Source organism: Athene cunicularia (assembly GCF_003259725.1).
Source record: "Athene cunicularia isolate RWA chromosome 19 unlocalized genomic scaffold, athCun1 chr19_part1, whole genome shotgun sequence".
Lineage (NCBI taxonomy): Eukaryota > Metazoa > Chordata > Aves > Strigiformes > Strigidae > Athene > Athene cunicularia.
Window position 1 is genome coordinate 7,431,458 of NW_020799124.1, and position 25,183 is coordinate 7,456,640.

A 25,183-nucleotide genomic window follows, 5' to 3' on the forward strand; every position below is an offset into this window, starting at 1 on the left:
TTTAACAAGTATTTTTTTTTAAATAAAATTAATTTATTCTACAGAACAGTAAACTCTTCCAGACTCTTCCCTATTTACAAATTAACATTTTTGCTTGCAGATCATTGCTTCCCCCTCCTTTTCTTATCCTGTGACACAGAAGGTGAAACATCAGCCAACATCTGAAGGTCTGTAAGGCAGTGCTCCCATCACAACCACCCAGCCTGTTGGGACCTCAGTGAAGAACAAGAATGACAATGTCTGTGCCACATCTGGAGGTCCCCCCTCGTTCACTGTGTGCGTGAAGGAAGCAGGCTCATGTCAAACCCAGGCAGCAAGACCATCTTGCCTCTCCTGGCTGCATGAACTCCTCCGAGCTGGATTTTAGCTGTGCTGGGGAAGGAGAAATACCCCCACCAGAGCAAACCGCTCCTGCTGCTGTTTGAAGGGCCATGTGTTTGGGGAGAAGATGGCATTTGCTGCAGGAATGAGATCTACCAGCTCTTGTCTCACACACTCATGGGCCAGAAAGGCAGCTTTCACATTGCGGTAAGAGGCAAAGAGCCTTGGAGACACCCTCCCTGCCCTCTTCAAGTGGGAGGGACAAACAACTCCAGGGCTGGAAACATGCTTTGCTAGCTTAGGAAAGAAGGCACCTAAAAAAAAATTTGACCTGACCCAAAACTCCAGGCAAATTCAAGAGGTTTTGAGCTAGATTGTGGCTTAGCTCATACCTCTCTTTGCAATAAGTGGTAACATCTAGCAGGATGGGGCCTGCTCTACCTAGAGACCTATCCAGACACTTCAAAGCCACCTCGCTAAGGTCCTGCTAGACTTCACCCAGGCCTGGCAGCCACAGGAAGAGCCAGGAGTCCTGGTGATGGGGAAGAAAAAGCTGTGTGAGGCAAACAAGGAGGGATGTGCAAGCACTGTCTGCAAGCAAAGCTGCCCTTTCAGAGGGTTTCCCACCCCACAGGAGGCACACAATCCTGGTAAACAGCCTGGCCTGTAAAACCACCCTAAGGGCTTCAGTGACCTGTAGAAAAGCATCGACAAAATTGTGCATACCTGGCCACAGCAGGTTTCTGCTCTACACTCTCTCCCAGGGCTCACCTCTGACAGGGAACCTCCTTTTTCTGCAGCAGATACATGTGGTTGCACTGGTCTATCAGAAAGCCACCAAGAAGCAGTGACCACTGCAGTTCCTGGTCCTTCCCAGCAGCAGTGCTGCTACAACCATCGCTGGCAGGGTTTTACCTTTGCTGGGGAGAGATTTCAGCCATAGGTGAGGGAAATGCTGCCTATCGCTGCAGTCAGCCTGGGCCAGCCCCTCTGCAGCAGCTGGCTGTTCACCCACCTGGTGGCAGCCCCATTCCTTTTGCTCTTCCTGGGCATTTCTATTTTTCTCAGGAAAAAAATAACCCTCAATAGTATCTACTGAAGATGTGTAGTGTTTTCATTCCCCAGAGCCCAGCCAAGCACCTGCAGGGTGAGGCTGCCCCTCACCTTCAGACACAGCCCCTGGCCTCTCTCTGACCACCACCCCCCCTGCTCCTGCCCCAAGACATCCCGAATGAGTAACAACTGATGCAAAGCGGAAGCGTTGTCGTATTTTTCAATGTTTGCCTTGAGCAATGGAAAATACTGCCTGGCTGCGATAGAGAGAAGGCAGAAGGCTGAGCTGATGCCCTTGCAGAAAGCTTAGGTTTTGAAAAAGCAAGGAAGAGAGAGAGGAAGAAAGGGTTTATCCACAGACTCTCTGTAGGTACAGCAAGGAGAGAAAGGACAGAGGAACAGAAACGGCCAGACAGCAGGAAAAACCTTCCCTGAATGCAATTCATTAAACTTTGGAAAAAAACCTTTTGGGAAATGTGTGCCCCAGAGGGAGCCTGAAAGCCAGCCTAGATAAACCCTCATGCCTCTGCAGTGGTTCCCTCTCGGGTGCACAGATCTGTGTGTGCAAGAAAAGCCTCTGCATGGGGATCTGCCATTTTCAGTCATCCCAAAACCCCAGAGCCCCATGGCAGCTGGTCTGCAGGGCAATGGTGCCAGAAGAGCTGTTGGCCATGCTGGGCTCTCACCCCAGAGGGGACGTGCTGAGGTGCTTTGGCTGAAGGATGGAGCCCATCATGGCTTTGGGCTGCCATCCCACGATGGGCATCCCCAGGAGGAGATACAGGGAGCGTGGCTTGGCCCCGGGAGAGCTCTTGGTCCGGAGGGAAAGAGAACAGGCTGCAAGCTCCAAAATGGCACTGATGCTTCCAGCCTCCCAAACCCCCAGCACTGCCCCAACCTCGGGGCTGGCACCGGGTCCAGCCAGGACATCACCTGCCACTGACATGGCTCCTGAAAGTGGCAGGGAGCAAGAAGGACATCCCAGCTGGGTTGCTGGTGGTGGCAGGAGGAGGTGGCGAGGCTGGCGCAGTGGTGAGGGGCATGGGTGCCCTGCATCCCCCCACCATCCAGCCCCCAGACACGGGGGGCTCAGTAGAAGGAGTATTGATTTTCCACCGCCCGGGTCCGGCTCCGGGCACCGTCAGCCTCGTGGTAGTCCTCGGCAGTGGCGGCAGGGGGCTCTGGCCGGCGCTCAGCACTGTCACTGCGGCTCCGGGGGCCCAGGGCACCCTCCAGGCGGTGATAGGGTGCAGGGACAGTGACACTGGGGGCCACGGCCACCCCTTCGGCGGGCAGTGGGGCCGGCGGGCCGGCGGGTGCTGTGCTGCAGAAGTAGTGCGGTGGTGGCAGGTCGACCCGGCAGCCTGGAGGCTGCGACACAAGGGCTGGCGGGGGGCCGGCGTCTGCAAGGGAGACAGGAGCTTGACCCCTCCAATGCTGCCTGGGGGCTCGCCCCCCGCCCCCCCTTCACTGACACCATCCCATGCTCACTCTTTCCCTTGTTTGCCCTCTCCATCCCTGACCCTATCCTTCCCCCACCCACCTTGCCCACCCTCTCCCACCATAGCAGACTGCTCCAAGCCCTGCAGACCTCTCTTCTGCCCGAGCCAGGGGACAGACACCACAGCCAGGGAAACACGGGTCACCCTGGCACAGTCCTGCATGATCCTCCCCGCCGACCTTCAATGGGATAACGCCCACCTTGGTGCATCTCCAGAGCCACGCACACCGTCACGGGCGCAGCTTTAGGGAGGGGGTCGGTGGGGGAATCCCAGGGATCAGTCCCTTTTAGGTCCATGGAAAGATCCCAGCCCAACCACCAGTCCAACCCTCCACAGGCAGCTGGGCCCCTTGCCCGGCCCTGGCACCTACCAGGCAGTGGGCTCTGGGCGACGACGTAGCTGCGGAGGGTGATGTCGGCCGCACCGCCCGACTCGAGGGGGATGGGGTGCGTGTGGAAGTGGCGCAGCATGTCGAAGATGGTCTGGAACCAGAGGTGCTGGACGTGGCACTGCCCGCTCTCATTCAGCGACAGGCGGAGGTGCTGCAAGCACAGGAGGCCAGGGGATGAGCCGGGGATTGCAAAGGTGAGATTCATCCTTGCAATCAGCAAGAGGAACCACTTCCATCAACCACGGGAGGTTTGCTCCTAATGTATGTTATTTTTATCCTGCCAGGATGGGAGGGTCTCCTGCTGCAGGATGTTTCCTGAAAAACCCCACTCACTGCAGCCCCAGGAGAAGTTTGTCCTCTCCTGGTGATGAACACGGTACAGAAACAGCCAGAGAAGGGCAGCTGGGTGCAGCTGAGGGGGCTGCAGCTCCAATCCGGGTGACACAACCTGGGGAAGCCACAGCCCACCTGAACTACTTCTTGCAGGACAGGTGACAAGACCAGGCAGTTAAATCTTGACCTCTCACAGCGTGTGTGCTCTGGCAGAAAAGCGATCTAGCAGAGAACTACATGTGGGTTATTTTTGCATCTATGTACTTCAGGACATGGAGTGGACAAGAAGAGGGCAGGGGATGATGTGCCAGGTTACACTGGGCTCCTGTGGGGAATTTAACTTCATTGCATATGTGGCAGGCACTGATCCAGCTAGGAAAGTGCTGAAGGGGCTGGGCGGGGTGCAGAGGGCTCTTGGGGGACAAGGTGGTCCTGAAGGATAAGCTGCCATGTTTGGGGTCACCACATGGCACCCACTTGCATGCAGAGCCCCAGTGGGGTGGGAAGGAGCCCAGGGTGACAGGCAGAGGTGGCACTAATGTTCAGGGAGAAGCAGAGAACACCCACCTTTGCTTTCCCCTGGAAGTTGAAGGTCAGAACATATTCCCCTGGCCGCGTTTCGCTCTGCCGAATTACAAACAAGCCATGGCTCCGGACACCCCCAAAGAGCACCAGCTGAGCCGCCTTGATCCGCGAGAGTGTCCCATGGAACCAGGGGAAGTCGGAGAGGTTGATCTCTGCCTCCGCCTCGCTGTCCTCTCCTGGCCACAGGGATCACAGGTTTTTAGGGAGCACCCAGACATTACCCTCTCCCACCCCTTCCTCCTCCATGCACCCCCAAGACTGAGGCACTGGGGCCCCATCCTGCACCCCGGTACCTGCGAGATGCCCACCTGCAGTGGGGGAGGACTCCAGTGTCTGCAGGAAGCTCTCCAGTGGGACGTGGGTGAGGAGCTCCCCCAAGGAGTCCCTGCCCCGGCTGTGGGGCACAGGGACAGCAGTGGCCATGGTGGTGTTGTGAGCGCTGGGCAGGGCACATCTGTCTGGTGGCCTGGGCACATCTGGAAGGGAGTTTGTAGAGGGATGGGCTTGTGGCTCAGCATTACCTACCTTTGCTGGACAAAGCTGGGGGCTGTCCTGCTCTGAAAGCAACTGCACTGGAGCGCTCCTGGAGACATCTCAGGGCTAGGTTATGGCTCTGACCATGGCTTGGTGGGCTTTCTTTCAGCCTGTGCTGGGTCTCCTTCCCCTGGCATGACCGGGATGGGAGGCACACACACGTCTTGGTTGGGCATAGAGATGAAGTGGGGCTGTGCAGATGGAGCCTGCTTGCTGGGACCCAGAGAATCCAGTGCCTGCATCCAGGGACTTGATTTGCACCTGCTTCAGGCTCCTTAACTTTATTGCTGGCAGGATCTGGCCCCCTCCAAACCAGAACTGGCACCCAGAGACTCCCACCCTCCCTGGCAGGTGTTTTGCACAGACATAGGTCCTTACCATCAGCCAGGAACTCGCAGCTGCAGGAGGACACCCTGCCCGGCAGACAGGCTCCCTGCGCACAGGACGCCAGCTCGATGTCATCCCCGCTGTCCCTGGGGGAAGAGCACGGAGCAGACGGTCACACGCCGGCTGCCACGCTGCAGGGACACGCACGCGTGGCACCTCCGCTCACAGGCATGTGACGGGGACTCGACCAAACGAAATTCCAGCTGTGATCTGGCACCACATGCCAATGCTCCTCACTCCCTCCCAGAGGGACTGCCACAACGGATGCACCCACCCACAGCACTGAGAGGCAGAGTGGCTGGCAAAACAACATGGCTTTTTCAGGGTGAGAAACTGGCGTGGGAGGGATTAAATGCTTGAAAGCCCTCACTGTATGGGTCATGCTGGTCGGTCCTAGCTGCAGTATTTTGCTGCAACCTTGTTGGTTTGGATGGAAATCTATTACCTCAACTTGCAGCACTTTGCTTTGCACACATACACACACACGCACACTCCCACCCCCACTTCTACTCAAGGGTGCTTTCCCTTTCACCCTCCACAAAGGGAATTACCAACCCACGGAAATTACATCCCTAAAAGACCAAAAAAAACAAACCAGGAAGCCCAGAGTGAGACAGCGAGCAGGAACAGAGCAAGGAGGGGCCTGCAGCAGCCTAGTCCCTGCAGAGAGCATCCCTGCGGCCCAACCTCTGCCCGTGCACTTCAGCACCCTTCTTGCACAAGCCCCCCACTTGCTCCACAGCCTATTTTTATCCTGGCCACCAGCAAGAGCCTGGCACTGCCAGAGCCGCCTGCAGCACTCGGCTACTCTTGCTTAATGGTGGCCACGTGGGCACAGGCAGCGAGGAAGCGGCTGCGTTAGTGGTAACAGCTCATGGCTCACGAGGGAGCTGCTGAATTATTTAGTGGCCAGTAAGTGAATCAGCCACTGGGAGTCATTCAGCTGCAGCCAGTTAAAAACAAGAAGGAAGGAAGGAAACCAAAACCAACAGCGCTTTGCAGAAAAGCCGTGGACGGGTGCTCACGCAGCAGCTCCAGAGCACAGCCCTTGGCAAAAGCATCAGGAGCTGATTGAAAATTCATTCTTGGCACCAAGCATGTGTGTCGGTGTATTAAACAGCTCATTATTATTTGCTCTGGAGTTCATTATTATTTGCTTTACAGTCACGTCCGGAGGCCAAAGCGGGACTGCACTGGGTGCTAAGCAAACATAAAAGGCTGGGAGGCTGCCGGCAGCAGAGCGAGGGGCTGGCGTGGGGCTGCTGGCAGCTTCTGCAATGGCTTGAGGCGAGCATGGCCATAGCAGTTGGCTCCGGCTGGAAAACCAGCCCTGAAACAGGCAGTGGGGAAAAAAGGGCCATTTCCAAGCCTCTCTTCCAGCAGCAGCCCAGTCTCAACATCACTTCTTGAATTATATATTTTAAAAAACCGTAAAAGGAGCTGAAGAAGCACAGACCTGGAGTGCACTAGTGCATCCTCCCCATGCGATGCAGCCTCCATGGTGACTGACCCTGCAGCGCCCAAACTGCCTCTCCAGCAGAAGGGGGCAAAGGCAGCCCGGAGGCAGCTGGCGCCTCTCTAAGCTCCCGTTCCAAGCTTAAGCACCTTGTTTTGCCAAAACTGTGCCAAGAGCAGTACCAGCACTTTTCCAGAGCCTGGGGAGTGCCTGGGCTGATGCTGCCTCCCCGGGACTGGGCCTGTCTGAGCCAGCTGAATGGCAGCAGCGGGTACATGAATCTCCCTACAATGTAACTCAATGCATGGGCCGATGAAAATGCAGATGAGAAGTTTTGGCAGAGTTATGACTCCAGTGACAGCATTAATACCACCATGATAGAAACATAAATCTATCTAGCCAGCAGAATCTGAAATATACCATGGATGGACTGGAAAAAAGCATAGAAAATAGCTCAAATGTAGTATAAAAGCTTCAGAGGGTGGGTGTTAGGAGCTTCCCACATTGAGGGCTGTGTTTCTGGGTCACCTGCCTCTGTCTGGTGATGCAACATGGAGCAGGAGAGGGTAAGCAAGTAAGTAGCCACTGCTCTGTGAGGCTGCACCTCTGACACACACATCCTGCTAACTTTGCCTCCAGACTTCTGCCGGCATGAGTCAGGGACTTTTTGTAATAACCTGAGTAGCAAAAATTGCATTGAGGTAATGACACATTCTCGGTGGCGAGGGCATCACAGCGGTGGTGAGCCTGGTCCCTGCACAGCACCTTCCTCCAGCGAGCCTTACCCAGGGTCGATGCAGTCCTGAATATCTGCCACCCAGGAGTGCTTCTGCAGGGAGTCGATGGTCTCCAGGATGTACTCGGCCCCGTTCTCCACCTGAAAGCAATGTGGGACAGTGTCAGGCTGCACCAGGGTCCTGCCACCCGCCCTGAGGCAAAGCACACCCTGTAACCCAGCTGGACCCCCACGTTCACCTGCTGCTATTACATAGCACTTCGGTTAAATGGGAGACGGTAAGTGCCCCACCACATCCCAGCAAAGGCATGCCGAGAGGTGACCCACAGAGATGCTTTGGTGTGTCCCAAGGGTGACCCCTGACCAAAGCCAGGGCTCAGAGGAAAAACCCCACCCCACCATTATCAGCAAACACATCACAAGGTTTTTACAGCCTCCACGGCAAAGCCACATCTGGCCGGTGGCATCAGGGGTGCATGGCACCACACTCCAGCACAGACAACATCCCTCACTTCTGGGGTGCCTCAGTGTCCCCCAAAAACTAGCTCTGCACAGGTTGAGCAGAAGCCATGCTGCTCTCTGCCCCAAAACCCAGGAGTTTAAAACCTCTCTTCTGTTAGGCTTTCTGCCTGCTGCTCCATGAGGCTTCTGATTGCAACACCGTGGGAGAGAAACCCACGTGAACAGGAAAAAAAAAAAAAAAAAAAAAAAATGCAAAAGAGCCTCCAAAATTGCAGGCCCAAAGGAGGTGAGCCTTTCCAGGGCTGGGAAGGACCCAGAAGTCCCACCTCAGCAGCAGAGCCGGGGGTCTCAGAAGCCACGCCACGCGATGCCGCGTGCCTCTGGCAGGCTTCCCCGCATCCCTCACGGACCCCTCGCACATCCCGTTCCCGAGCTGATGAAGCAGCCCTGACTCCGGGAGGGTATCGCATTGCCTGCTGAGACAACCTCCTAGCAAATTAAATTAATCACAAACAACTGAATCACTGTCCTGAAAATAAGCAGGGCATGCAGGGAGCGGTGCCCAGCGCCTGGGCTGGGGCCGAGCAGCAACCTGCTTCCCTGCTGCAGCCTGAGGCTGTACATGGATCCTGCCCTGAGTAGAGGTGAAGGGAAGCAGCAAAGATCTCCCTCACCCCATTTTGTTTAACCAAAGGAGCCTCTCTGGCTTTCTGCGGGCAATACATGAAGCCAGTGTGGGAGATGGGGCTGCTCTCTCACGCAGAGCATGACAGCAAGTGAAGCACGTGCAGGCCTTGGGTATTTTGCAAGTGCCTGCTTGTGCAATGGAAAAAAATGCATGTACTTGGTGTCTGATGGGTGGTGGGGACATGCCGCAGGCTAATTCTTAGGCAATTTGGCAGAAAGTATTCCAGCGTGGCCTCCCCAAACAAGGCAAGGGCTTTTCCACCCATTGTAACCTGCCAAAGTGCAGCATGTTGCATGTGAAGGTTGAGACTGGGCTCCACATCAGCCCCATACACGGGAAGGCTGCTGGGAAACCATGGCACCCAGCTCCCCTTTCTTACCCCTCTAATCTGTGCCCCAAGGGGTGCCTCACCCCCTCTGTGAGTCCAGCCAGCAAAGGGAGAAACAAAAGAGCATCAGGAAGATGTCCCAGCAAGAAGGGCCAGGCCAGAAAATGAGCTACAAATAATAAAGAATGACGGGAATAGGGGAAAAGCATCGTGTGCCAACACCCGTGAGAGGAGGGCAAAGGCTGGCTGGAATGGCAGGAAAGGGGCAGCAGGAGATGGGGAGCGAGCAGATGGGCTCAGTGCCGCGTTCGCTGCCTCAGCTTGCTCAAAGGATCGATTGCAATTAATTAACCCCATGGCAGGGTAAGCGCCCTGGCCAGAATGGGGCAGGAGCAGGAGGGTACTTGATAAATCAGGCATTTTCAGACCGACAGGGTTTGGAGCATTCCCCAGGGTAATTAAAGAAATGGCTGAAGCAGACACAGAGCTGTTAGTGGTGGAAGTAGAGAGCAGGAGATGGGAAGAGGGCAATCCTTCTCCAGTAGCCAGAGGAACCAACCTTCCACAGGCACCCAAGGAAGCACCCCGGACATGAATCCTCCCAGCAGGGATCTGCCAGGACCAAACCCTGTCAAACCCATCTGCTCATGCTCAGGACAACCCCAGGGACAGGGAGAAACAGTGTCACATCCTTGGCGTTGGCCACACTTCGGACACTGATGTGACACTCCAGCAAGCAAGGTAGCAAGACATGGTTGAGATGAGACTTGTAAGGGGATCTAGAAAACACGATCAGAAGTAGCTGATGAGCCATATTCCAAGAGCAGTTATCGATGGTTAATGGGTTATCGATGGCTAACGATCAAAGCTGAGCGATATGCTCAGAAGCTCCTTCACATCAAGGGCTCTGTGTGTGTTGCTCTTCAGTCATGATTAGGACAAAAGCAAAGCAAGGATGCCTAATCAATTCACAGATGACACCATGTTGCAAGTGTGTTGGAGGATGAGGCGAGAATTCAAATGAACTTGTCAAAGCTGAGAAATGCTCAGTGGAAGAAAAAGCCCAAGCCAGCCCCCACCTCAAGGACATGGGCGAGTGTTGGGCTCACACCGATCATCCGGGCTGGGGAACTGTGACTCCAGAGCGGTTCTGCAAAAAGCACTGAGGGGTTACATCAGCCCACAAGCTGCATATGAGTCAACTTCATCATTGGTATGTAGAAAGCAACTGGATCAGCTTGGGCTGGATAAAGAGGAAGAAGAAAGGAGAAGCAATCAAAGGAGAAGCAATCCTTCCCATCTGCTCCTGGCCATGGCACCATGTATGTTTTGGGGTATTTTCTCTCCAGAGGCCGCAACAAAGAGAGGACAACCTTGGGCTGGTCAGTCCGGAGAGAAGATGCATGGGGTTGGTCTTTGAGGCACAGAAGACAACAGCTGAATCAGCCTCCATGTCCCTGGTGGACACTGACCACAGCTGAGGTTGAGGCTGAACAGCACGACGCCCTTGGGGCAGGGAGGATGCCCTGAAGGAGGCTGCCAGGAGAAGGTGTGGGACCTTTACAAGGAACTGGGCTTACTGGAGAGTGATTTCCCACAGGAACGTGTGCTAGGGCCAGGCGGGATACCAGGTGCAGGGGCTTTCATGAAGCCAGGCTCAATTTTTTCCTTCCTCTGCTTTCAGAGTTTTCTAAGCTTTTAAGCAGGTTCATTCAGCTGGGAAGCCTGGCCTCTCTGCTCTGCCTTTGCCACATGCTTTTAGGGAAAAGCATCAGAGAGAGGTGTTTTTTTAGCAGAGGTAGGACAAAGAAATCCTCAAGATGCTGGTGTCCCCCCACATACACATGCTACCTCCCAGCCAGGCAGGTCCAGCAGCTCTGATGGAGAGCATAAATCCACTAGCATGAGGCACAGCCTCATTAACTGGAGAGAAATGCCATTTCCAACAACACGTCCATCATCACAGTGGCACAATGCCCCCTGAGCTGGGACCCTGTAAAATTCAGCCATGATCTGCTGTGACATGCTGCTGCCTTTTGGCAGAGCAGGAGGAAGCATTAACCTAATTAATTGTATGATATGGAAAACTCTTTCTGGAAAGAGACTTTCACCCTCCGCTTGTGCTCCCAGACTCGTGTGGGGTGGTTGATCCCCAGAGCCTTGGAGGCCCCACGCAGCCATTCCCATCTCCTGGTGTCCATGAAATGGCCACCACGTGCCACAGATTCAGGGCAGCAGCAGTCACAAACCCACAGGCAGACACAGCAAAGAGCATTTCCCCTTGCAGGTTGTCTCTGGACACTAATTTAACCTGTCTCCTGGTGACATGGAAAACCCCATGGTAAAAGCCAGGCAAACAGCTCAATCCCCAAATACCTGGTCATCAGGTGGAGGTTGCATCATTTTGGGAAGGTTGGGGGGGGCAGCACAATACAGGGAAGGGAGGCAGTTGGCATCTCAGCTCCAAAATCGGAGGCGACAATCCCCTTGGGGACTAAGCATCTCTGCAGCAGGGGCTGGATGCGGGTGCAGATGGGATTCCCGTTGGGATACGCGCTGCTGCTGCTGCCCTGCTCTCACCTTTAGGACGAAGGTGTTGTCTTTGTCGGGCATCTCCAGTGGCATGGTGGTGCGGACCTCGATGATGGCCGACAGCGGGATACTCACCTTGGGTTTGGAAGCCTGGGAAAAGAGAAACAAACAAACAAAAAATATTAAAAGAAATCAATCAATAAAAAAAAAGTCACTCAATTGAATCAAAGTCTCCCAGGGGACAATGCAGTGGGGCTCTCAGAGAGGCAAGATCACAGCTCAGCCTGCACAGTTATTACAGGGGGTGGGGGTGGGTGGGAAAAAGCATTGATTTCCCTCATGTGCCTGATAACTCCAAGCTCTTTTAATTAAACCAAGAGGAGGCCCGGTGGAAGATAGGGAGGTTAGTGCATTTAACTGCCAAACCTCTTCCTTGCTCCAGCACAGGCCAGCTCTGCCAAGACCACTTATTTATCTCCTTTTTAAAACCTTTCCCGATGGAGATTCACCGCAAGGGAATTGTGCTATCTGATGGGGGACGGTTCCTATGCAGAAATGAGCCCAGGAGAACACCCTGTTTATCCAGCACAGGAGCAGCATTTCAACCGAGAAGCTACAACGCAGCAGCCTTAGCCATGGAGGGAATTTTAATTACATTAAAATAAAGAAAAATGAATTTCCCCTGGGGCCTCCAGCACTTGCTGAAGCCTCAATATGGGGCAGGACCCGGTGCCTCCCACTCAAAGTCTCTGCTGAGCAACAAATTCTCCAGATATTTTCTTTAATTATAACAAATCCCCCCAAAGGAGTGCGTGGAGCTGCTCCTGGGGGCTGGTCCCCTCCAGGGCTCTGGGATTCGGAGCATCGTGGCTGCAGGAAGCAGAGATGCAATTTAATCACGGAAACCTGCGCCTGGTGCCTTGGGTGCACAGGGTGGGATGAGGCCGGCAGTGAGTGCTGGGCTGCAGGTTACCAACAATGGGTTCAGTTCCCATTTTTTTGGGGAAAAAAAAAAAAATCCAAGACAGAACAGGAACTGCTTTTTCCCCTCCGGGACGTTTCATTTCTGCCAGCCCTGGTGCCCCCAGCGCTGCCCTGACACAGCATCTTGGCCCTGCAAGGCTCAGCCCTGCCCTGGGAGTTTTTCCATCGCTGTGTTTGCACAGATCAGAAAGGAGGAGGCAGCTGCTTTGAAAAGAAAGAAAATAGGGTGTTAATTCACCAGTGAGCCAGAGAAGGGTCTTCTCCAGAAGAGCTCTTCCCTGTAAACATTTAAAGACAGGACCACAGTTTTTATAGGGCCTACGCAAAACAAAGCTGTGGGCTGCTGAAGCAAAAAGCCATTTTCCTCCAGCTGTGCCAGACTGGTGCAACTTTTACAGCTGAATCATTTGCCAGATGGAAAGCAAGATGGGATGAGGGGAGAAAGATTTAAACCAAAGCAGGGTGTGATCTAACAGAAGAGCAGACAATGTTCATAAAAGTTGCCATCAAATAATTTCAAAATTGATTTTTAGAGGCAAATCAAGATACACTAAAAAAAAAAATTCCCTCTATGAGCACTCTCTTAAATATTTTAAGAGCAGCAGTTGTTCCATTTTAACCTGAGTTTATTGCCCCTTTGGTGCAGCTGATGTGCCATCGCTGGTCCATGCAGCCTGCACCCACTGAGTTCACTGCATCCTCCGTGCATCGTGCCACAGACACGGTGGTTTCCTCCAGCTGGGGCTCATGCAGTCCCTGGGCTGAGGAAGCCCCCTGAGCCAGCTACCAGTGATACACCCCATCCATACCGGTGCTGAGCTGCTCTCCATAGAGACGCACTCGCGTTTAAATTCATGTTTTATATTTTACCAGGGAAGATGCAACTGTTAGGGAAGAGGCACGGACTAACACCAACAGTGCCAAGGTTCATTTTGGCCTCAGAAAAATAGAAAATGCTGTTGAAAAGTATAAACTATCCTGCTGCCCCTTGTATAATGTATGGATCCATGCCTCTACCAAACTGAGGATTACCAGGGGTTCAGCACACACCGAGACTGATGGAGCAGCAGTCCCCAGCGCATGCGTGGCGTGAGGGCTCATGTTGGCCCAGCTTTGCTACCAAGGACTGAAACATAAGCAGGAAAGTCCTGGAGAAGATGAAGTAAATGAGATTTTTCTTCCCTGGGTATTTAAATAACCTGAGATTTCATTACCAGCACATACAGCTAGTAAAGCCCCAGAGAACAGCTTATTATTTGCCCCGTGCTCTTCAGAGAGGAGAGCACACAGCACAGATGAGGCACAACCACAGAGTTAGCACAGGCGAGGGTTTGGCAGCACAAGGCATCCCTTCGCTCAGCCCAGGAGTGAAGGCGGTCTGAAGGTCTCATAATCCACATTTCTTGAGAAAATGGCTCCATGACTCAGCCTTTCCCCCAGGAAAAAGGGACGACATTTCCTTGTATTGCGTGCAGGGAGGGGTGCGTGTGAGAAGGGGAAGGAGGACGTGCCAAGGACACACCGCAGTGAAAACCAGCTCCTGATTTTGAAGCTTTCATTGAAATTACAGAAGAAGAAAAGACACAGGCAAGGAAAAGTGACATTATGAGTAATTCAGTGTTCCCCTGCCCAGGAGGGTAAGTAGTTGGGGCTGTCTGGGAGGAGAGCTGCAAAGCCCACCCATGGTGGTGGTGCTCCAGCCCTGGAGGGCAGCAGCGGTGTCTTCTGTCCCCAGCATCAAACAGCTGCATTGGAGGTGGCCTTGCAGATGCAAAATTACTCCAAATGAATTATTATTTTTAAAAGGAAAAAAAAACAGATTTCAGAAAGTAGACAAGTGACCCTCTGAGATCTAAAGCACAAAGCCCAGGCAGCAATCCCAGCCATACTGCTGCTGCGTGAGCCACCAGTCTGACACATCTCTGCAACATGGTAGAAGAGCAAAACACATCTGGATAGCCTGGACACCCCACATCTTGATGAGGGAGTAAGCTTTTCCACCAAGACTGATGATATTTGGGGGCTGAAGGACCAGGCAGAGGCCTCAGCATATGTCCCAAGGGCTGTGGGGAAGGAGGGGCTATGCCCCAGGGAAGAGCAGCAACTGGGGCTTTGCAGGTTGGGTTTCAACCACACCATCCCCTCTGTTTGCATCTCAGCCACCACTGAACCCTGCTCTGGAGCACAGCTGGATTTCATCCCAGCTCATCAGTGGAAATAACAAAATCCTCAAGCAAAGCCCAACTGCTGCTTGAATTGCTCAGAAAAACAACAGTGGAGAAGAGCCAGGACTTACCTTTGGAGGGACATAAAACTCGAGGAGGAACCTCTCTCCTTCCACCTTCACCGCTTTCCGGAGCAGGAGGCGGCATTTCTGCCACTGTGAGCTCCCCACACAGTTCGTGTCATCGGCCACCATGTAGCGGAGCGTCCCCTCTCGCTGGATGTCTACCAGCTCCACCTTGGAGGAGGGCACCTTGGACAGTCGCAGCTTGTGAGTCCATTTCTCCCGTGGATCACCAGGCTCCTTGCCCCCGGAGGGCCACGGCTCCCTCTCGGCTCTCCGGCCGCCCGGGGCAGCCTCAGCACCCGGCTCCGGAGAGGACTTGCGATGCCACATCTCCTTCATGCCATCCACCACACACAAACTCATGTTCCTCAAGGAGAAGCCTTTCTTGAACTTGGGCTTGGTGGCAGCATGGATGGAGACATCCTCTGAGCTGCGAGACTGGCCATAGGAGGACACCTTGCGTGCCTGCACCTGCTGTGCCGGACTCAGGTACCGCCCGGCACCCAATGGGGTGTCCATGCTATCCAGGGACTCAGTGGATGTCTCCTCCTTCCTTGGGTTGACCTCACGCCCGTAGGGAACGTGGCAGTTCTGCAGCCCCACGAAGGGCACAATGTTGTACTTGGTGGGGGAGTCAGACACAAACACCCGGCTGACCTCCAGGCTGAAGATGTCCAAGAAGTTGGCAGCAAAATGGTGGGAGAAGGAGGTCTCTGCCCCGGGGGTGTCGTAGTGGGGGTTTTCCTTCAGGAACTGGCAGAACTTCTGGGCGAAGTCAACGGCGGCTGCCTGGGCATGCAGCTCGCAGAACTCCCTCCAGTCAGGGAGCGGGGAGGAGGGCTCCTGGCACAGGGCATCGCCGTTCATGGCTGCCCCATTCCACCTGCCGGCAGGCTGTGGGGGCAACAGGACAGCATGAGCGCAGGCATGGCCAACCCACCCTGTGTGACTGTGCCCACCCCTGCCCCCCCATACTGGGGTCTGGGTCTCCTCCCACCACGATGTAAGAGCAGGTTTGCAGCCCCAGTGCAAAGGGAAACACCATGGGAAAGAGTTTTTGTGCTGTTCCCCCTCCACCTTGTACACCGGCAAGTCTTGGCCCAGGCATCTGCCATAAATTGTACTTATTTTACGATTATGACCATGCAAAAGCATTATTGATTTCTCATAAAACCACTAAGGAGTCCCTGACCGGAGGAGCCCAGGGGGATTCACCACCAGGATTTCTCTTGCCTGTGTGTTTTACCTGGGTACAGCAGCAGCTCTCCCATGGGGTGAGGGAGTACTGGGCATCCCAGCAGCACATGGGCACACAGGGCAGCACCCTCCCCTCCGCACCCAGCAGCTGGTCCCTCTCCTCCATCCCTATTTCTGCCCTGATCCTTTCCCACATGAATTTTGTTATTGTTTTTGAAGAGACATGGACCTTGTTTCTTTGGTTAGCAAAGACGAGCCCAACATGCTCTGCCAGAGCTGCTCATTCCTGTGCTTTATAGCCCAGACCCTCCTCGGCTGGTAACATCTCACCTGGGGCAGGTGCTGCTCTCGTGTCCCCCAGCCACGGCTGAGCCCTCCCTGTCCCATCACATCTCCATCAGCCCCTGCCCCTCGCCCTCCGTGCTGACCATCAGACGCTGTGGCGTGACTGATAACCCCAGGACAGTCCTCAGCAGCAGCCAACAAGTAAGGTACAGGGGGAAAAATCCCCCAGAAGCCACATGTGCACCCTTGGCTTTGTGCTAATGCTGCTCTTCCCAAACCCGTACCTAGCTTTGGGCAGCCTGAACCACCTCCTGGGGGGACCCCAGCAGCCACCGCATCGCAAATATCATCTCCCAGTGCTGAGTCTGCTTGTGCCTGCTGGTGACTGTGAGCTGTGCCCAGTGAGCAACTGGGCCCATGTCCCCAGCCACACAGTCTGTGTGTCCAGACACCCCTCCTTCCCCCCGAGGGCAGCAGTTTGGTTAATCCACCTCAGCTGGCTCAAAGACAGAGCCCAGAGGTGTCAGTGCTGCCATGCTCCAGGCCCCTGCCTGGCACTCGACAGCCAGGGACCATGCCTGGGGAGCCAGACTTCTGGAAGAACAGGACAGTTCCCCTGGATTTTGCTGTTCTCCATTCACAGAGCAGCTCTTTTGCTGGCGAGGGATTACTCCTGCTAATAAATCACACGCAGTAACCCGCCAGCAGCTTACATGGCCAATAATTAATTACTGCTCGGATGAACTGCACAAGCCGTGGGACTGGGGCAGGCACTGGGGACTGGGATAACCCGCTCCTTGTCCTCCAGACCCCAACCATGTCGGTCACCAGACCCCAGGTGGGACCAAGCCCCGAAGGCTGTGATCCAGTGCTGGTTCCCATTTCCCCAGCACATCCCTATGGAGATGAGGCACTGTCTGACCCACCAGCACAAATCATCTGAGCTCTCTGTGAGTACCTCCATCCCTGGAAGTGGCTCTTAACCCCCCTCAAACAGGGAGAAACTCACACAGGCAACAAAAGTGCTCGATGGAAAGAGAAAACCTCGAGTTGCTTGAGAGCCAGAACCAGGGGAGCTTGGATTCTCTGCTATCTTGTAAGGACCACGCAGCTTTCCCCTCAGCAACATCTCTGCCCCACACATGTGGCATCCTCCCACCTTTCGAGACAGGGATGCTGCTCAGTGCTCCAGCTGTGCCAGAGAGGCAGTAAGGAGAGGGTACACACATGGCCTTTGGAGACCCACACTGGCCCCCCACATCCCACAGCACTGGCCCCAGCCCCAGCAGAGCTCTGGCCCCTGCAGAAATCCCTGTCGAGGCTCTCCCCAGCATCGCAGGGCTTTCCCTGAGACCTGAGCAGTCCTGCTCACAGGGATCCATGCCAGCTGGGGAAAAAAAAAACAAAACCCAAACATCCCTGCAGTTTAGGAGCAGTGTCTGAATTTCCCCAGGAGACAGCGGGAAAGCAACAGAAAATGCAAAGCTATTTGTTACCCGCCCAGCAAATGCAATTCCTACTTATCCATCCATCACCAAGCAGAGAATTTAAAGACTCCGCTTGCAGCAGCGACTACTGCCCTTCGGCTTTAAAATTCACACCCCCAGCTCCCTGCCACCACCCCCGGAGCTGCCCTGGCACCAAAGCCACGGGCCGAGAGTATTTGGGCTTGGGGAAGAAAGGGGAGATGATTACCTGCTGATCCAAGTGGTCATGGTGAGAGCAAGGGAGAGGGAAAGGATGCAAAAAGAAAAGAGCAGTAATGGGCTTCGAGGGGGGAGGGAAGAGAAAGCTCCACAGTGATGGGTTTAATTGCATATGCCAGAAGGGATGAGCTCAGCTTTGCCCTGGGGGTTAAGCCCTGGGGTGTCTCCCCACACAGACTGGGGGAGAATGCTTCTCCCCATCAATCTCTCCAGGAGGGACCAGTGCTACTGAGCAGGGCCTGCCTGCCTGAAACGGAGGGATGGCAAGCTGAGATGCAATGGACTCAAACAGATAAGGGGAAAAAAAAAAGAAGGGGAAAAAAAAAGGCACTTCGAAAAAGATAAAGCCCCAAACAAAAAGCCTCGCCACCCAAGCACCACATCCAGGCTCCAGGCTCGGAGACACGCACGCAGAGGCATCACAGCATCTTCCTTTCATCTGCACGGGGATGACAGACTTTAAAAGGCCAATTTATAAAAATGAAGCCTAGAGGAGAGACATCTGGCAGGTCTGAGGGAGCAGGGGGGATTGCTAACCCTGTGTTGCATCTCCAGCCCCCCCCTGCCCCAGAACAGGTCTGTGAGCCCCTGGCTGGGACCCCACAGTGGAGACTGGGAGCTGGTAGGGTGGCTGGGGGCAGCCCCCCAGGACCAGAGAGCCATCACTGCCCCAGCACCCACCCCAGCACGTACACATTCACCTGATTTCTGCAGAAAGCAGGCTCCCAATTATCTGTGTAGATTTACCTTTAATCTCGGTGCCTCCACTCCCCTCCATACCAACAGCACTGCCCCACTTCTTGAAATAACTTATCATGCCACAGACAGCATCCCCGGGCAGAGCGGTGGAAGCAAAGACGAAAATAAGCTCAAGATGAAAATAAGCAGCAAATCTGCGATTGCTTTTTGGAAAGCAAGGGCCATCCGCTTCCAGCCCAGCTTACTGAGGGTTGCAGTGTGCTCCTGAGTCCTTTGGAGGGGCTACCTGCTGACTCCAGAGCTGGCTCAGGGGCCACAGCCTCGAGTCCCTGGCCTGTGTTACACGAGAGCACAGAGACATGTATATATAAAATAGGATTTGTTTGTCAAAGGGAAGCCACAGAGTGGTGATGGGCTGGTGATAGGTTTCTAACCCACCTGCACGAGTCCCCCAAACACCTCCCAGGGCAGAGCTGTGCCCTGCTGTTGCTGTCACATGGGAAACGAGTTAAGGTTTAAAAAGGAAGGAAGGAACGAAGGATTTCTAGGGATTGGCCAACTGGAAATCCAGGCTGCAATCACAGGCAAAAGCCAGGCGCTGGCAGCGATGTTACAACAATCTCTCCTGATAAGCTGTGCTGATGCATCCCCTGCACTGGGGATGTGTGTCGGCACACACAAGTCGAAAGATCTGAAAGTTGAAGTAAGCTACTGACCTCAAGAAGAAATGAAATTTAAACGGTCAGCAGAAGCCTAAGAGACAATGACAAAAAGGTCTTTGGTGAAGTAGGAGTCAGGGAGTGATGACAAAACCACTGGGATTTGCTGAACCAGAGAAGTGGGGAGGAACCAACATCTAATGAGGTGTTAATAACCCGAACACACAATGCTGGTCATGGGATATCTGAAACGGCCAGCACAGCACTTGCTCCGAGGGCTTTATTTAAGGAAACAACCCTAATAAAGAGATGTTCCCCTTCCACCCCGCACAGCGCAGCCAGCCTGGGCCAAAGTGATCTGAAATTCAGCGGTAAAAGATACTGTGTGATAGAGGTTGTGAGAAGCAAATCTGTATCCCTCCATCTCCGCCTGTGTGGGAGAGCTCCCAGAGCTAAACCAGGGAAAGAGGGGGAAGAGCCTGCAGCAAAGCCCAGGCTCAGGGGCAAGGAAGTCCCCAGCTTGGTCCCGGCTGCCTCGGTCCAGCAAGACCAACGCCACCCAAAGCCCCGGCTGGCAATCCCGCGGGAACGGCGTGAGGAAACCCAGGCACCTGCTCCCCCAGAAAAGCGCCTGACCTCAGCGTGCTGGGCCAGGGAGATCCCCAAGTCACGAGCAGGTCCCAGAGCAAGGCGACACCTCGGCGGCCCCCCGGCAGCAGGCTGCGAGGTGACACTCCTGGCAGGCAGGCGGGTCCTGGCAGGCGGGCAGCCCCTCTGGCAGCTCACAAGGGAGCTCGGTGCCTGCCTGCGTGGCCCCAAGGCACTGCCTGTCCCGGGCAGATGGGAAAATAGCTAAAACCGGGATGGGGACTGCCCTCGGGGACAGCAGGGCAGAGCCAGCAGCATGCAGGGCTCAGAGCTGATGGCAGAAGGGAAGCAAGTGCATCGTCTTTGCTCTTACTGCACAAGCCCAAAGGGATGGGGGACACATTGGCCACGGAGCCGATGGTCCCCCCTTCCACAGCATACACCTGAAGCATGCAAAGACCAAACGACATCCTCCCAGGAGCTTCCTCTGCCACCTTGAGGGGCTGGGAAGGGTCCCAGTCCTCAAGACCCATCAAACTTCAACCACACACAGAGGCTGAGCTGCAGAAGAGAATAAAGTCATGGGGGAAAAAAGCAAAAGTTATCTGCCCTTGTGTGTTACACATCCCTTCAGGCCCACTTATATCCCCATCACAACCCCAGGATGGGATAAGCTGACTGCTCTCTGCACTCCTCATTGCTCCATGCACTATTTATACCCTATAGATCTTAGACTGGCTGTCTGAATCAGATAGAAATGGAAAAAATCTTTCTTCCTCTCATTTACTGTCCATCCCACTAAAATATTAATTGAACAGCATTTTGGCCTCAAATTGAATGGTCAAACCACCTTCCTTGAACCAATCCCCCATTAAATGCATGCTTTGACTCTCTGCCCAGACACACTACAGGGCCCTCCTGTCACCTGCAGCCTAGAAAACATCTGTGAAGAGTGAAAACGCTTCTCAGGTCTTTTTCCGCTGCCTGATGAGGGGTTTGTCCAGCCGCAGCATTAGCTGGGGCAGCTCCTGTAACAGATGCCCCCAAAGAACCCAGAAGCGTTGGATGGCTGTTTTCCAGGGCAGGGTTTTGGGGCACAGACACTGAAGGGAGACATCTTCAAAAAACAAAAATGGGCAAGAAATGACCCTTTTCCCCCCTCACCTTGCACATATGACGGTCTCCTCACAGCTCTGCGTGCAGTCCCCTAGTTCTGCACCCTGGTGCCAACCCCAGAGGAATCAACGCTCCTGCAGATAAACCAGGCTTTGGAGGCTGCATCCTGCCACTGATTTACTGAGCCCCCAGCCCGTGGCACTGCTCACGCTGCGCCAGGGACCCGCTCCCAGCCAGTGCCCCTCGGTGCTGGAGTGGGGACACAGACACTCTTCTTTCCCACATACAGCCAGTCTGCCAAGATTAGCCAGGCAGAGCTCAGGCCCATGGCAGTCCCCCAGCAAAAACAGATTTTCTCCATTTCCCACTAATTTGACCAACTTCATATCACAGTGTTGTTTCTTTCCCTCCCCTTCAAAATCTCCCCCAGTGTACATTTTACCTCCTGTGCTGACAGCTGCTGGAAAATAAAGACAAGTTAATAGACAAGATCCACAGGATCTTAGATAATCTCTTCCTCGGGTAATTCCATCCAGCTTGCAGGAAGCCGCACTGCCAGCCCACGCGTGGAGCTGGAGCATCACCCAAGCCACTCAGCACACCGCTGATCCAGGTACACCGGTGTGGGACCCGAGGGGTCCCAGCCTCACCCATGGAGGGGGGGTCCCTGGTTTGCAGCAGTGTGATGCTGTTCAAAGCATCGCTACAGCTGGGCATCATGAATGCAGCCTGGGGCTTGGAGGCAGCGTGCTGTGTCTGGAAATAAAGCAGAGACAACCCCCTCAGTGCCCCAGAACAACTGGCTATTTCTTGGGGAAAAAAAAAAATAATTTGGTAAAGGAGGTCAAGAGGCTGCTGTCCTTCCTTCTCATTTGGGTGCCACCTCACCTGCCTGTCTCCGGCCAGGGAGCTTCCTGCAGAGAAGTAACCAGTCCAAAGTCTATTTTTAACCACCACAATAGCAGCGCCTCCCAAGAGGAGTGGTCGAAGCCCTGTCCCCAACCAAGCAATCTCACATTTCCCTCGCTAAGCCTAGATTTCCTTCCGCCCCTCAGCCCACAACAAAACCCTCCTCCTCCTCCTCTCAGCTTCCCACCCTTGTAAAACTATTTGCACATCCACCTCCAGGCTGGACCGCTGCTGGTGCCATGCGGGAGCAGGGTGCACGGTGTCACACACACACGTTACACATTAACCACTGACCTGGTACCTCAGGACAGGCCCTTCCTGGGCTCAGATGTGCCAAATAACGGGAGATTTACCTGCTTGCTCACCACCCTGAACGTACCTGAAACTCAGGGGATTTTAAGAAAAAGCCCCGCAACATAAACCCAACTGCAGTTCCCAAAAGAAGTGCAAACTCTTTTAAAGAGAACGCTCCTGCCCTGTGGATCACAATGCCATTTAGGGGCTCCTCAGGTGTTTTGGGGGAGTGAGCTGCGTGGGTCAGTGGTGCAGGCGGCAAAGCCCATCCCGATGTGGTACAGCACAGCCATCACTGTGTGTCCCCGTCCTGGCTCACCGCCGAGGATCCCCCTTCCTTAGCGCAGAGAACCCCCCAAGACTGTTTTTCAATTATGGCACATAAACATGGGATAAAGTTACATAGGTCTGTACAAAATTTTCTTATTATGTTTTTTTTTTTCACTTTGCAGATCTAATTCCCCATACACATCACTGTCTCATACCCGCCTGCAAACAGCATTAAACTGCTGCCTAATGGTATCTGAGCTTGGGAAATTCAATTCTACCCAGTGCCTTACCCAGGACTGCTACAATCACTGCTAATTGCTTAAGTGGTGTATTAAGCAAAACACCTCATAAAAATTCCAGTGGGCTTTGAAACCCCCCCTCAACCAGATGATGCCAAAACACCCTGTTACGGCTGCCATCCCTGGCTGGAGATTCAACCTCAAATATGCATTTTCCATTTGCTGTGCAGGGGAGCTCCTGGGCAGGCAGTGCTTCAGACCCAGCGTGGCAGCCACGACCACGCAGGAGGGATTTACAGGCTGTGTCTGACTTCTCTGCCACCCTCCTTCCCGCTGTCCCAGCCAGGGAACTGCCCCGCTGCAGTGCCATCCCTCTCCTGCCCCAGGGTCTTGTGTGCCAAATGCCACCAGGACCCGGTGTAACAGGGCACAAATCTGCTCACAAACCTGCTCTTGTCTTCCCGATGGGACCCTGGAGTGGATGCACAGCAGGTCCCTTGCCAGGTCACCCCCCCGAAGCATCACAAGCATCTGTGGGCATTGATGGATGCAGGGATCCATCGAGTCACACCCCAAGCCCAGACCCTGGACCCAGCAGCAAGTGGATTCTCCAGGCCTTTCTGGTTTTCCCTTTAACAAAAATCAGGTCTGGGATGCCATTTTCCCTTTAGGAATAACCTCTCCTCCTCTCTGCAGTGACGGAGCCAGCTGGGATTCCAACCTGTAATTGCTGGGAGTCAGGGAGCACAGCAGGGGCTCCCCGCAGCAGCAGGGTCCTCAGTTCCCCTCGGCCAGCCCCCGCTCTCCGCTCGCACGGGGAAGCGGAGCGCTGAGCCAGGCACAAGTCTCCAACTCTTATCCCACCACCTCGCTGGCATCCACGGGCAGGGAAACAGGCCAAGGGCAAGTGAGGGCACCAACGCACGGGTGTGCCAGGAGGGGAGGGGAGTGGCCCTGCTGGCCTTTGGGCTGGAGAAGGGCAGGGAGGGCAGCCCTGCCCCGGGCATCCCAGACAGCCTGATTCAGCAAGGCCAGCAGATAGGCAACCATCACTGGGTTTCTCTGTCTGCCCCGGGAGAGGAGGAAGAGGAAGAGCATTAGCCAGCAACATCCTCATCTTGAAGAGATGGGACATTTAGCTCCAAGGAGGAAGGACAAGAGGAGGTTGGACAAGAGCACCCTGCCATGAAGGTGCATGAGGGGGGCTCACACCAGTCCAGGAGAAGAAGGGACAGACAGAAAGAGGTCAGGAGGAGCAGCCAGAAGAGGTAACCCTGCAGTCAAGCAACCATGGCACCCCTGAGGGGCTTGCAGGCGAGGAAGGAATCAATTTTAACCACATCCTGCACCCCCCAGGACTGATTTGTCCCACTCGACAGCACAGAGGGAATGGTCACCTTGCATGGAGTGAGACAGCAGACACCAACAGGCAAACCTACACCCTCCTCAAATGCATGTCAACTGGCTGGAGCATCTCTGCAAGAATTATGCAACTTTGTTAGAAATAAGTTATTCAACGGTCACCCCGGGCTGCACTGCAGCGTTACAGCAACGGAGAGGCACTGTGAAGCAACAGTGAGGAACTCAAGAGGAGAGGTCCAAGAATGCTCACTACCCCATCTAAGCACATCTCCTGGCAGCACACCACCATGTGTCTGTGCAAACGTGATGGCCAAGGGCCCCAGGGTAGGAGCAATGAGTGTTTTGGAGGAGCCCGGGTGGTTTAGGAGCACAATCCCTCTTTAGAAGCACAGGCCCAGATGCCCAGCGTTGCAACCATGGTCCTTCTCCACTCCTCTCACAGAATCGTCTAGGTTGGAAAAGCCCTTGAAGATCATCCAGTCCAACCATTAACCTAACACTGACAGTTCCCAACTACACCAAAACAACAAACCAAACCAAAAATCCCCATGGAGGGGGAGCTTTGAGTAACCCACTCAAAGAAACAGTGGCAGGACCTCCCAGGGTTTCGGCAGGGTGCTGGGTGGACAGAGCAGTTTTACCTCCTCTCCTGTTCCAGTTCACAGGGTCCCCGAGGTGCCAGCAGTGCGGTTCTTCCAGGCCGAGCGCATAACTTCAAATGATGAATCTCTACACTGAAAGGAGGGACCAGACCAACTCAGAGGGCCCTGGAAGGCAAAGTTTTACACCGTCAAGCCCTGGCACAAGCGCAGTCATCCCCAGGCACATCTCACCCCTAAGCCACTGTCCTGTTGTACACCAGCCTGACCAGCCACTTCAGCAGAAACTAGAAATAGGCAGAAGGGCCAGGGGAGAAAGTCCCTCTGGCTTTCTAAAGGCCTTCAGGTGATGCAACCCAGCCTCACCAGGGCTGTGGGGAGTTCGGGAGCTGCCGTCGCCCCAGGGGTGTCCCTGGAGCCCCTCTCGGGAGTTGGCGGCGCTGGCTGCCCAGGCGGGACCGGTGCTGCTCTGCCCTTGGCAGGACCCGGCGGGCAGGAGGAGGAAGCCCTTGCAAGCCACCCAAAGCACCCTGCAACCCTCATGCAAATCCCAAGCAAACAACAATGATCTGAAAAAAAAAAAAAAAGAGAGAAGCATCCATGCGGGGTCCTGCGCGCTGCCCGTGCCCTCCCCGGAGCATCCCCCCGAGCCGGGCAACACCGGGACCCAGCGAGTTC

At 54.5% G+C, this 25,183-nt stretch overlaps 2 protein-coding genes across 4 annotated transcripts in view; both read right to left on the bottom strand.

Moving 5' to 3' along the window:
- The window catches only part of ORAI2 (ORAI calcium release-activated calcium modulator 2), a 28,277-nt gene extending 25,503 nt beyond the window's left edge, over window positions 1–2,774 (bottom strand). Inside the window, exon 1 of the mRNA XM_026861417.1 lies at window positions 2,758–2,774. The gene's annotated coding sequence lies outside the window, so the exon portion shown is untranslated. The remainder of the gene's footprint in view (window positions 1–2,757) is intronic.
- SH2B2 (SH2B adaptor protein 2) lies at window positions 1–25,080 on the bottom strand. Of its 3 annotated transcripts, XM_026861415.1 has the most exons (10): window positions 24,872–25,080; window positions 24,548–24,673; window positions 14,589–15,476; window positions 11,357–11,458; window positions 7,348–7,439; window positions 5,098–5,192; window positions 4,479–4,661; window positions 4,168–4,361; window positions 3,247–3,418; window positions 1–2,777 (listed from the first exon to the last, which is right to left on the bottom strand). In XM_026861415.1, exons 3-10 carry the CDS (start codon window positions 15,447–15,449, stop codon window positions 2,464–2,466), a joined length of 2,013 nt encoding a protein of 670 aa, XP_026717216.1. In that variant the 5' UTR covers window positions 15,450–15,476; window positions 24,548–24,673; window positions 24,872–25,080; the 3' UTR covers window positions 1–2,463. The 3 variants fall into 3 exon arrangements, with proteins under 3 accessions (XP_026717216.1, XP_026717217.1, XP_026717215.1); XM_026861416.1 differs by having other exon boundaries at window positions 4,494–4,661; window positions 24,548–25,080; XM_026861414.1 differs by having other exon boundaries at window positions 24,548–25,080.
- Between the last annotated feature and the right edge of the window lie 103 nt (window positions 25,081–25,183).

What these genes read in the sequence shown, in the direction of transcription:
- SH2B2 (XM_026861415.1), bottom strand. Translation starts at nt 15,449, where the DNA reads ATGAACGGCGATGCCCTGTGCCAGGAGCCCTCCTCCCCGCTCCCTGAC. An exon ending in AGTTTTATGTCCCTCCAAAG is followed by an intron (nt 11,459 to 14,588) that starts GTAAGTCCTGGC and finishes CTCTTTTCCCAG; the next exon opens with GCTTCCAAACCCAAGGTGAG. An exon ending in ACTTCCAGGGGAAAGCAAAG is followed by an intron (nt 3,419 to 4,167) that starts GTGGGTGTTCTC and finishes CTGTGCTTGCAG; the next exon opens with CACCTCCGCCTGTCGCTGAA.